General features: G+C 39.9%; 1 protein-coding gene across 2 annotated transcripts in view; it reads left to right on the forward strand.

The window, feature by feature from the left end:
- nisch (nischarin) overlaps window positions 1-13,080 on the forward strand; it is a 28,992-nt gene that overhangs the window by 800 nt on the left and 15,112 nt on the right. The window contains exons 2-13 of one of the 2 annotated variants that reach the window (XM_051413944.1): window positions 1,020-1,103; window positions 2,092-2,274; window positions 3,411-3,459; window positions 3,999-4,162; window positions 4,269-4,364; window positions 5,336-5,431; window positions 5,533-5,685; window positions 6,417-6,485; window positions 6,894-7,079; window positions 7,487-7,615; window positions 8,377-8,490; window positions 10,272-10,466. In XM_051413944.1, coding sequence (XP_051269904.1) covers window positions 1,020-1,103; window positions 2,092-2,274; window positions 3,411-3,459; window positions 3,999-4,162; window positions 4,269-4,364; window positions 5,336-5,431; window positions 5,533-5,685; window positions 6,417-6,485; window positions 6,894-7,079; window positions 7,487-7,615; window positions 8,377-8,490; window positions 10,272-10,466 — 1,518 coding nt within the window. The remainder of the gene's footprint in view (window positions 1-1,019; window positions 1,104-2,091; window positions 2,275-3,410; window positions 3,460-3,998; window positions 4,163-4,268; window positions 4,365-5,335; window positions 5,432-5,532; window positions 5,686-6,416; window positions 6,486-6,893; window positions 7,080-7,486; window positions 7,616-8,376; window positions 8,491-10,271; window positions 10,467-13,080) is intronic. The other variant, XM_051413943.1, reaches the window with a different exon arrangement.

The following is a 13,080-nucleotide window of genomic DNA, read 5'->3' on the forward strand; positions in this document are numbered from 1 at the left end:
GGGTATGAGGAGTGGATGGAGGAAAGAATAAGGAATACTTTACTCTAAATGTATGATTATGTTGTTATCTGACTCAGGACTGATCTGAAATCTGCACCTCTCGACTCACATCTGATGTGAAAAAGAAAATGACCAGGACAATGTAGATTAATTTCAGGATATTTGGTAATTATAATCATTTTCCAGGCGTTTCCATGGCTGGAAAACTAGTCTCTAAATGTCCACATTGTCCCAGACGTTGTGGGAAGCCTGTTTGAACCGACAAAGAATATAAATGAATATAAAACCAACTGTTATTGTAGGTAATTATGCAGATTTTGCAATCAGTGCTGGCTCACTGACACAATTATGCATTTTGAGTGAGGTGTTCTTTACTCCATCCACTCATGAAACAGTGTGACGTCTTCCCCATCCTGGGAAAGAAACATTCAGCTGACAGAACAATCCTGAATGATGCACGTCAGAGAGGATTTAAAATCAACGCTGACTGAAACTGTTTTCTTTCCTCAGATTTAAACTCTTTCTCGTGGAAGAAGTTTTCATAAAGGAAAAGAAAAAACAAACAAACATTTAGGAATGATAATTTCTAGGACATCGACCTTTGATCTTACACAAAGTCCCCTCACTGGAACTGTTATGGAGCTTTTAGTCACATCTCAGTGGATGGAGCTGTCATACAGATGGTTCAAGAGTTAGTTAGACTTACTTCACCTACAGTAACAAACCTGAGACACTGCGTCATGAATACAGCATCATTTAAAAAAGGAGGGATAAAAGTAGACTCCCATTTAATACTCGGTCTACTGGTAAATTATATGACTGTTTGTGAGCAAGTGCTGTCCTGAATTATCAAGAAAAACTCCTGCAAAATTATTTTTTTCAGAAAGAGTGGGAACCCTGTGAAAGATGGCCTCTGGTGTTCTTTGATCTATTTAATTATTGGAGCTCTGCATGAAGCCCAGGAACCACATCGATCCGGGCAGGTTGTAATCAGTGTTTGTCGTTCTGCTGTGTTTCAGGTCTATATCATCGAGGTGACGGATGGAGAGCACAAATGGACCGTGAAGCATCGCTACAGTGACTTCCACGACCTCCATGAAAAGGTAAGGAGCAGGTCACCTGGTGGTCGTGTGCCTCAATCAGTAATTAATCTGCTTAGTATGATCGGTGTAATCCCCTCCAACAAATATTTATTTTGTAGATTGAGTTCAGGTAAACTAACAGCAGTGTTTGTTATTCATTGACTTGTTTAAACCGTCTATCGCTGTCTCCTTTGGGGTGTTTTCTAGGAATTGTGAACATTTGAAGAGAACATTAAAGGTTAACAGTTTATTTTCCTACTGTTGATGCAACTTTTGAATACACAACATGTGAATCACCATTTTTACTGACATTATTCTTTATCTTGCATTTTCTAACAAGCAGCCGATAAAAACTCCTCCACTCACCTGTGTGACATTATACATATTCTACTTTTTCATTCACAATCACAAAGGAACCCCACAGCTGTTGAAAGAAAACGCTCATTGTTACCGGACGCAGTTATTGCCTGGAAATCCATTATCGGAACAATAATTAATAATTCTGATTTTTTATTTATCAGAGGACAATATACCGACCACACATGTATTGTGCATCCGCTCTCAATCAATAACAATAATGCACTACGTCAGTGATTGCCCTACATTATTGCACAACTTAATAAAAAAAACGTTGACTAAAAGATGACTAATTGATTAACAATCTGCTATGTGAATGGCAATAATGTGAAATAAACATGATTTGTGTTTAATGTGCTAAAATGTAAAAAAGGCTGTTTGGACCTGCCGCAGAACAGAAAGCAGGAACTTACGATTGTGAGAAAACGTCACTGGTTTTACATTTCTCATGTACAGAAATGGAGAGAGAATGAACTAGAGAAGGTCTGCAACTAATGATTAGTCTTGGTTCATTAATAAATTGTGGGTGATGTCTTCAAAGTTTGTCTGAATAACAATCCAAATTCTGAAGATATTCAGATAACGGTGGTATAAAAACAGACAAAAAGCAGAAAATCCTCTGGAACAATATTTAATATGTTTTTGCCTTCAGCTGACGGCAGAGAAGAAGGTAGACCGACGGCTGCTTCCTCCAAAGAAGATGTTGGGGAAGAACTCGAAGAGTCTGGTGGAGCGGCGGCAGAAGGAGCTGGAGCTCTACCTGCAGACGCTGCTGCAGCAGTTCCCACAGGCCACGCCCACTCCGCTCGCCAGCTTCCTGCACTTTCACCTCTATGTAAGATCACGTCCTCTACATGTGTACAGTCACCTGTTTAGATGGTTCTAGTATTAACCGGATAGTCCTGAGTCTGCTGGTGCTTCACTTATAATAAAACAATATAATGAGAGTACTTATATGCGTGTACAGTAAAATTGTTTTGTTTTTCTGTCCAGTAGAGGTTGAAAAGTGCTTCTCCAGGCGGCTCTTAGCAGTAATTTAAGGCTTTGTGGTGTCAGTGAGCTTTTTACTCCGACTGCTTGCCATCACACTGGCTTCTTTTTACACTGAACCAAACAACGCCGACATAACACCGCCTCAGTGTGTGATTTATTTATTTTGGTAGATAGCATGCTGATGTTCTGGAAGCAAAAGAGGTGCTTTTTGTACCTGTGCTTTGTTTCCCACTGATAGTACTGACAGTAATTACTGATAATAATCCCTCAACATTAGAGGAGCTGATAGCGACGCTATTGCAGTTAGGAACCATCACAGGGAAACTTGACTTTGGTCTTGAGAAGCTGCAGCTTTTATTCACTGATAAACTGTAACTACAACTACAAGTGACAACTTCACTGCTACTACCATCGCTGCCGGCCCAGAGGCGGAACAACAATGCCCCCCCATTACGTCTTTGTACATTTTATGCAAAACGGCGAGGCGGAATAATGGTTCAACACTCCCGCCTTGAACACGCTGTGTAAAAGGGGCTACTGTGATCACATGGTGATCTCGGTACAATAACAGACCAGTGTTGTCTCAGGGTTCTGCAGAGTAAACAGCCGACAGAAAAACCTTCTCATGTGACCTAGGATGATAAACATATGACCGTCACGGACGAGTTTAAATGATCACAGAAAGCAGTTTTATCGTTGTTTATCATTCAGCTGCATTGATGCTGCATTAACACATAACAACTGTGTGATGAAAACAACCTGTGATGAGGTTGTGTGACTAACTGACTTTATATTATCCATCCTAAAATTATCCTGTTAACTCTCAACCCGCTATCTCACCCTGACAAGAACACTTTTAAAGAAAGGGAACATTGAACATCAGTAGACCAGCTGTCTGCTGAACACAAGATTTAACTAGTTTACAAACATAACTGTTTGTTAATTTATAGTTTTTATTAAACTCTTTTCCTCTTTCAGGAGATCAACGGTATCACAGCAGCACTGGCCGAGGAGTTGTTCCATAAAGGTTTGTTTCCTTTCTGACCTTTGACCTCTTTTGTCTCATCTAGTGTTTCTACAACTGTGTTAACATTTAATGACACTCCTTCAGTGCAGTGGTGTGTTTCCACTCAGTGTGGCTGCACAGGCTTTCTCCCTGGAGTCATCAGTATTTATCTGTTTAAGAGATAACGTACACTGAGTCAGAAGACTCTGAATTTGCTGTATTACTTTATTAATCAGAGAAAATACACATTAATTAACATTGTAAGGATGTAAACATGGCAGATTTAATCAAATCTGGTCGTCATCCACAGTGATTACAGTGACTCTTCGATAGCACAGTGACATGATGTGAAACATGATGACATCCATTGAAGACTTTTCAGTTGCTTAGGATCCCAAAATATTAAAATACCAGTTTTAATATCATATGATCTGTTGCAGCTGCATCAATCCAGTTTCCTCAAGAATAATTTAAGTTACATGTAATGTTTATACACCCAAATATAACTATGCTTAATCAAAGTTTTCAGTATCAGACAGCTGTGTGTTTGTGTGTTGTAGGTGAGCAGTTGCTGCAGGCTGGCGAGGTGTTTTCTCTACGTCCTCTGCAGCTTTACTCGATCTCCCAGCAGCTACGTCTGGCCAAACCGACGTGCTGTAACGGAGACGCCAAGACGGACCTGGGACACATCCTCGACTTCACCTGCAGGCTGCGATACCTCAAGGTCTCTTTATTAATCTCACGTACGCCATCGTACAGTGTGGTGTTGTGTCCCTTGTGAGGAGCAGAGTTGGTGGATTATCTCACTTGTTTTTGTCTCTGTTGGTCAGATGTCTGGTACCAGAGGTCCAGTAGGAACCAGTAACATCCAGGAGAGCAGTCTCCCTTTCGACCTGTCTGTTTTCAAATCGCTTCTGCAGATAGAGGTAACTGTCTGTCTGTGTCTCTGTCTGTCTCTCCTCTATATACTCCTGTCTGTAGATCTCTTGACTCATTCATGTCAAACACAAACCTCACAATAATCTTCAATCGGGAAGAAATGTGTCGATTGTGCTTCAGTAATGAGTCTTTAACCAGAAATGAGTTCGGATTTTAGGACTTACAGTACACTCGACTCGGCGTCAGTGAGGTTTTTGAATGAGATTTCAGCTGGATGCCTGAAATAAAGTCTGTGGTTAACACAAACTTCAGAGATTTACACATTACGTGTTGCCAACAAGACTATGGAGGTTGTCGGTGACATTAAACGTCAGCACACTGAACACGGAGACTTATCTGCTAGTTTGCCTTTACAGCCTCGTTTTGTTTATACATTAATTGTTCTAACTTAGACTTTGCAACTTGTATATTTTAATTACAAGATTTGATTTTAAGTGGGAAGTTTATTGGTGGTGAAATGATGCAACCGTGATGTAGTTTGTTTATAGCTTTTTACTTCTGGCGATGCTTCAAAAACAAAGTATCATAAACCTTTCTCTGCCACAATCAGGTTCAATGTTTCTGACATAAGCTGCATTATTGATGAGAAAGCTGGAGGTCACTGCCTGTATCTCCTGTTTGCATTTGTATAAAATGTTTCTCCTCTTGACTGAGTTGGAGAAGTTGGTGAATAGATAAAGAGATGTGATGACATGTGAAAGGCTGATGCAAGCAGACTTTTATCTTCTCCGGCTTTTCATCATTTCAGACTTTAATCAGTGAACACTGACGTTGGAGTTACTGCTTCACCTGCTGCAGACAGAGTACCTGTGTGTCTCTTCATTAAAGAGAACAAAGAACCAAAGAACAAATCAGTGTAGAAGTACTGATGGGAACACACTTATGAAGATTTTATTTTGGCTTAAAAACAAGTCACTTAAAAACAATAACAACTGTGTCTGTCTGTGTCTGTCTTCAGATCAGTGAGTGCAGCTCTCAGCAGATTCAAGGTCTGTCGTCTCTGAGGTCGAGTCTGGCAACTCTGAGTATGCACCACTCCACAGAAACTATGATGGTACAGTTTAGACTAATCTGCTCTCTATTATAAATGTTTTATGCGGTGTGTTATATGTTCTGTACTCATGTCTTTACTGTGTTATCTCTGACCGCCTTCAGTCGATTTTGGTCCCGGAGGCGAGCGAGTTCTCACAATGGGAGGCAGAGGGGGCGGAGTCTGGCTGTCCCGTCACAGCCGTCATTCCCGTGTGGAGAAACCTGACCACGTTGGACATGAGCCACAACAGCATCTGCACTATCGACAACTCAGTGGTGAGACACGCCCACCAAACCTAAACACAGTGTTTAAAAGTCAGTATGTTATTTTATTCTTTCCTCCACAGTTAAATCAAAGGAAGAAATGCTCGCTTACTCTGGTCTCTCTGTCTGTTTCACACACTATATCAGATGTCATTCATCAGGTTTTCTTTTAAGTAATGCATTGGTTTTGACAACCAACATAACAAGAAACAGAAATCCTAATTCCAAGGACCAAATTCCAAAGAGCAGGAAAGAAATCATCTGATATTGATGATTTCTTGGAATGCTTTACATCAGCTCTCTGTTTTAAGCAGACAGGAAAATCTTGGAAAAGTTGCATGAAAATAAATCTGAAAAAGCTGTTTTATTTATAGAAAAAATGATTAAATAATGATACTAAGTTTCTCATATGTACTTACACTTACTGGAGTAATTAGGAACATTTGATTAAGCAAGTCAGCTCCATAACAGTAATACAGTCTTAGTTATCTTCTGTAACATACAAAGCAGTTGTGTCAGGTGATCAATGTCTGATTTTGCTTGTGATGGTTCAATAAAAATACATGTTTGTCAAAAAAATACTCAGTGAAAGCATGTGCTGGCTCTTCTGTCTGCTCTGATCAGCTAGCTGTTGTATTAGAAGGTCAGATCACACTGTCCTTAAAATCACCTTCTCTGTCTTTACACAGAAAGAGCTGGGTATCAGTTTCTATCTGTTCACACTGAGTTTGTCTCTGTTGTAGAAACTGATTCGTAAGGTGGAGTTTCTGGATCTGAGCTACAACCAGCTGTCCACAGTGGAAAACCTCCAGGTATGTGGCAGCATGATGAAGAATACACCAGCTCTGTCAGGACAGGATTATGTTTTAGATTAATCAGTGTATCAGTTAAGAGTCCAGTTTTCCAAAACCCAATGTCAGACAAACACGTGTCATATATTCTGTCTATTGTAGGTCTCTTTTTATAACTAGTCAGTATTTCCAAGAATAATGCACAGGAAGAAACAAGTTGTTTTGGTTACAGTCGACCTAGTTCTGTTGTCGTGTCGGCACAGATGGAGAAACTAAACAAACTGGGGAGTTTAATGTGAACCCATGCTGACTGTACAGTCAAACTTAGGATCAAAAGACAGGTGGTGCTTACAGGTGAAGTTAGACACCCTTATAGATGTGTAGTTTGTCATTAACACTAATACTGAAGTAATTGTCCTGTGGTTGCAGCATCTGTACAATCTGGTGCACGTGGATCTGTCCTATAACAGCCTGAGGGTCCTGGAAGCTGCTCACACCCGTCTGGGCAACATCAAAACCCTGAGTCTGGCTGGCAACCAGCTGGAACAACTGACCGGTCTCACCAAGCTGTACTCTCTGGTCAACCTGGACCTCAGCCACAACCAGCTGGCTCAGGTAATCACACTGTGGATGTCCTGATGGTGTACTGGTCAAAGTGACAGAGGGAAAATCTTTCTTTTTCTACTTTATTGAAAGAGAGCAAAATATATTTTCAACATTATTGTTCATTTATTACTTACAAAGGGTATTTAATCTGCAATTACCAAAAAAGGAAATACTTGATTTATTGAAATTACCCACCTGTAGATATAATTGAACATCCTTATTAATTACAACAAATGTCCTTGGCTATCTGATGATGAAGATGGGATCTTTTTCTATCTTTACTTCCTCTCTACTGTTTACTCGCCAACACACACTTACAAAAAACAACTTATGGGGAAAAATAATACTCCAGAATTTAATGAGGGAGTCAGTAGAGGTTGATTTGGGTTGTTTGTGACTTGTGTGTGTGTTTCCAGTTAGAGGAGATCAGGAACATCGGCTCTCTGCCCTGTCTGGAGAAACTCAACCTGTCCAATAACCCCATGTGCATCATCCCAGACTACAGAACCAAAGTCCTGGCCCAGTTTGGAGACCGTGCAGCAGAGGTACACCAACAAAGCACCACATTGTTAATATCACTACTACTACTACTACTACTACTACTACTACTACTACTACTACTATAGAAACTGCTCATACTACTTCAGGGAAATTCAGAGACTTGTTTTCCAGTCATGGAAGCACCTGGATATCAATTAAAATGGCCAAATATCCTGGAAAATTAACTAAGTTGTCCTGGAAAATTTGAATTGTATTTTAGCCACTCACTCAGATTACGTAAACCTGGGTGTGTAATTTTGTTTTAAACTCAACAGTTGGCAGAATAATCTGTGCAGAATGAGACTTCAAGGCAGGTTTACTGGATTGAAAGCGGAATGGAAAAATGCTCTTATTATTATTTTTTATTTATATATTATTTATTAAATATTTATGTTTCTTTTATAAATTCTACTTGATTTGGGCTGTTATTTATGGGCCCTGGATAATTTAAAGTTACTGTTAGAAGAAAACTGTGGCTTCGCTCCCCGGAGACCACAGCGACTGTGGGGAGAACCACCAAGCACGCCACTGAAGCGATATAGTGTCCCATAAACGCTGACCACAATTGTGAACAAGTGCTGTCCTGTATCGTCAAGAAAATCTCCTGGAAAAGTCCTGAAAAATGATTTCTTGAAACGAGTGGGAACCCTGTACTTCTAGTAGCATTAGCATTCATTCAGCTATTATTAATACTGTTGATTCTACTGCTTTTTAAAAAAAAAACTGTGTTGACACGTTTTTTAATCTTGTGTCTCTGTGTCGTCAGGTTTGTTTGGACGGTAAAGTGACAACAGAGAAGGAGCTGGACACAGTGGAAGTGTTGAAAGCCATTCAGAAAGCCAAAGAAGTCAAAGACAGGATGAGCAGCGGCGACAAGAAGGTCTGTTCTGTTACACTGAATCTATCAGACCAGTTTATATGGTTCAACTGTCAGTATTTATGAAAGTTATATATGAACTTACAGTTTGCACTTTAAGGATTATTATTAGAACTGTTGAGAGTTTAAATAATTAACTGAGACAGCAGAACTTAAACCAAGACACGTTCTGTATCTCTTAAGAAGGATTTATCAGACAGCATTGAATATTTCAGCTTCATCAGTATCAGAGGAAGTGAACTCATGCTGTGCACTGATTGGACTCCTGAGACTTTGACCTTTTGAGCTCAAACCACTCTTGAATGTTACATCTTTGTCACAGAGCTCCCAAATAGATTAACCCCGCTCGAGTAGTTGTTAATTCTAAAACCACTACATCAACTAACTCCTAACTCTTGTAGAACAATCAGAAATCACCACAAGACAAAATCCACCGTCTAGATGTGACCAATAGTGATCCTGATCTCAAGTTAATTACTAACAGATCTCTGAAGCCTGAAGAGTGACCAGCTGTTATTCAAACACACTCTGCTAGTCACTACACATACTGCACTACACATGTGTGTAATGAGCTGCTGTTTGTTGGAGTCACAACCTGCAGATCAGCAGCTACAACTGGACACCAACAACCGAGAGATTGTGCACGTCAGCAGCAGAGTTAAGTTGTAATACAAATATAAGTATGGGCATTATTCGATATGTGAGGTTGTGATCTTACTTGTAACAATGCGCCAATGTACTTGCTCCGTGAAGTTTGTGAGTTAAAATGTGTAGAAAACATTTTGTAGACCTTTTTTGAAGAAGCTACAGTTAATTATTTAACTGTTTCTTCCTGCAGAATAATCTTGTACATTTGCTGCTTGTTGGTCATTATCAGAGTATCCAGAATAACCAAGATTAATTTTAATGTGTGACTGTGCAGGAAGTTGATATCCACATTCTTAGTCCTGCCTGTAAAGCTTTGATTGGCTCAGTTGTTTTTCCCACGGGAGAATCAATAAGTCAATAAGCACAACATCCGACATATTTGAATCACTGAATAAATCAGAGATGTGTGTGTGTGTGGCCTTTCAGAGCTTCAGAACCAGGCTAGGCTTTTATTTATTATTAATGAAATGTGTGTGTACTCACCAGTGATGTTTTTTCTTAGATAAACGTATAAGGAGGCCTGATTATTCTTGCTTTTGTAACATAAAAATAGGCTTAGCAGAAGCTCATTACTGAGTCTGTTTGGTTTTAATCTAAAGACGTTGTATGTATAGTTTGACTACCATACAGAGTAAATAATCTACATGTTGCTCCACCTTTCAGACAGAATGTTTAAAAGTAAAAGTGCCTTGATGCTGAAGGCTGGACACCCACACAGGAAGCGATCGTAGTCTTTCAGGGCAGTGTAATAATATATTCTGAACACAAACCTTTACAAGCTCTTTCTGCAGAAGGAAACTATCGATCACAAGGTTCACGAAAGCAGAATATTGATTGTAGGTTGTTCACAGACTTCTACACATTTACAGCTTCAAAGAAAAACTGCAAAAGCTTTTCAGGGACATCGGAAGGTTATGTTTAAACTTTGAGCACGCAGATTTACCTCAACCTCATACAACTCGTACAACCAGAGCAGAGCTGGACTAATGCAGCTGCTACACATCAGTCTTAATAAACTGACTGTTGCTCTGCTGCTGATGGAGCGGCCGGTTGCAGGTTTTAGGATGTGATCTGGTTGATGATGATGAGGTGACTGCTGCTCACTGAAGGCTTCCTCCTCTCTGTCCTCTCGTCAGATCAGTGAGGAGACCAGGCTGTCTGCCGCTGCACCTCCTCACCTCTCCTCCTCCTCTCCCCCCTCCTCCTCCTCCTCCTCCTCCTGCTGCTCTTCTGCTGTTGCTCCTCCTGCTGTCACCTCCTCCTCTTCCTCTTCCTCCTCCTCCTCTTCCTGTCCGGCCCAGCAGGCTGCCTGCCCCAGCCAAGGTAATCATGTATGTATCAGGCTGTGCAGGTCTGAGGGGAGGGTGGGGGGACGGTGGTTTTTATTTCTGCTGTAAGGCAGCGGCCAGACAGACAAATATGTTTCTCTGCTCTTTGTTGATTCCCAAAAAAACAACAGCTGACTGCGGATGATGTGGCTGCAGCTAGTATTGATTTTAATTATTGATTAATCTGCCAGTTGTTTAGTCAGAAAATGGTGAAAAAGACTCCAAAGAGTCCAAGTTGAGATTACATCGCTCTCTCCGTCTCTTTCCTAAATGCTCTCAGTCTGTGTGGTGAGCTGCAGGTCTGTGTGTGTCTGTCTGATGGAGGGCAGTGCTGAGGCAAACACACTCAAACACTCACACACACACAACACACACACACACTCACAAACTCACACACTCACACACTATCATACACACTATAACACAGCAGATGGCAATGTGGTTCCTTCCCCCAGGACTTTGCGGAGGGGTGGCCTTGTTTATTTGTTGTGCTTTAGAACATAAACAAAATCCGAAAATAACTTTCTATAATTCACTGGTTTACCTTCTCTCTCTCCACATCGACCCCCTCACTCTCTCTCTCCCAACTTTGAATTCTGTGTTCTACAAACGGCAACCACAAATCCTACTTATCCTGCCTTTACTTAACAAGAAAAGACTAACTCAATCTGATGAATCACTTTATTCAAATTACGGATTTTATTTTTGTTTATGTTTGTTTTCAGGGGGTTGGAGTCATAAAATGTGACGACAGACATTTAAAGCTTTGTTGGAAAACCTAAATAGAAGCTTTAAATGTAAAGAAAAAAGACATTTGTTACATCAGTTAAAGATATTAAACAGAGAAAGGCAGTAAATCTGCAAATTGTTGGAACTAGAGAATAGTTGGTGTTTTGACTTAATGAGCGACTGAAACGATAAATTCAATGATCAAAACTGTTTAAATTAATTTTTTTAATTGATTTCCTGTTGGTCAACCAATCGATGAATTGACTTACTCATTTCATATATTCTATAGCTTTCTATTTAAATGTAATTATTAGGATTTACAACTTTAATAACGTTGTCCTAATGTGTGTTCCTTTGTACAACTACTTCACAGATAGCTAACAGTGAAATAGCTTAGTGAAAGTCAGAAGCTTAATCACAGTATTTTTATTTCCTTCCACTCATTATGCGCCTATGGATGTGCTCAGCCTAGTTTAGCACAAAGACAGGAAACGGGGGGAATCTGCGAACGTAGCTCCATCAATATGAAACAAATCCACCTTCCAAAGCAGTCTGAGTTATGTTGTGTATTTATTATTGAATGTGTGTAGAAACGTGAAAACATAAAATCTGTCTGGCTGCTGCTTTCCTTAAAGACAAAGTTTTGTTTAATTCTCACTGATTTTGTCTTTTGTCTTCAGATAACAATGTTTAGCACTCCAGTGGCTAACACTTTTTTCCATTGCAGTTATGTGAGACTCTTGAGTCTGGTTGGGTACAGTGTGGGACTCTGTGGTTTTCCTCTTGTGATATTTATCTTATGAATGTTACTTAGAGCTGTAAATGCACCAGGAACTGTTAACGCAGGGCGTCACTCAGAGGTTACCTGTTGAAGCTAACCTGCTGCTATCACTCCTGATAGAGAGCGTCTTCTTTAACCTCTAAACCAGATCTCTCAGCTTTATATTTCCTGTTGTAGATGCTTTGCTTCTTGCTCAGACTGAGAGAAAAACAGCCTCTTCCACTGTTTTATAACTTATAAATTGTGATCAGTTGCCTGTTGATTCAGCTGATGACATTTATTCATCACGCAGGTTGCACCAGCCTCATATTGTAGCTGTAGTTATATTTACACAACTAACTATTATAATACACAGAAACACTGCGACTGTAAAGTGGCCACAGAAATGTGTTTTTTAAGTGTGTTTTTAGATGTTTGCAGCTGTACAAGTTGTTGTAATTTGGCTACTCTCTTAAATCAACATGTTTCTTCAATCGATCTCACAGACATTGAGTGGCTGCCAGCAACCACCACTGCCACGGCTTCTTTATCAACAGAAAATTGCATTACAGGACGGATACATTAGTCTTTGCTAATTAGTTTACAGCTAAATAATCCAAGATCAAGATGTTTAACAGAAGAATGAATCTGATTATCAGACTACAAGTAGAGCCAACTGATGCTTTACTAAGACAACTGATCCTCCTATAAAAGCACTGCAACTCTGATATTATTGGAAAATTGTACGTCAGCTGCATCAGCTCTGGAAGTAGGGATGCTGAAGGAGCTCCGGTACCACCTAAAGTCTGGCATAATGAAAACCATTAGTTCATAAAATGTTTCATTAACTAGAAATATTAGTACAGAAATATCAAATATATTTTTGAGGTCATTTAGAAAAACCATGTCTTCATTTCTTCTAGATTTAGTTTATTGTTTATTTCTGAGCTGTTAGACACAGTTATGGATTTACAAACAGCTGGTGGAACACGACAGGAGAATAATTATTCAGAGACTGATATTCACCGATGTTTGACTCGAGGCTGTGTGACACCCTGCTCATTGCTCATTAACCTCCGTCTGTGACACTAATATTTGTTCTGGCTTAGTACAGGCTGCACACTGCGT

The sequence above is a fragment of the Dicentrarchus labrax genome, unplaced genomic scaffold (genome assembly GCF_905237075.1).
Source record: "Dicentrarchus labrax unplaced genomic scaffold, dlabrax2021, whole genome shotgun sequence".
In the NCBI taxonomy this organism is placed as follows: Eukaryota; Metazoa; Chordata; class Actinopteri; family Moronidae; genus Dicentrarchus; species Dicentrarchus labrax.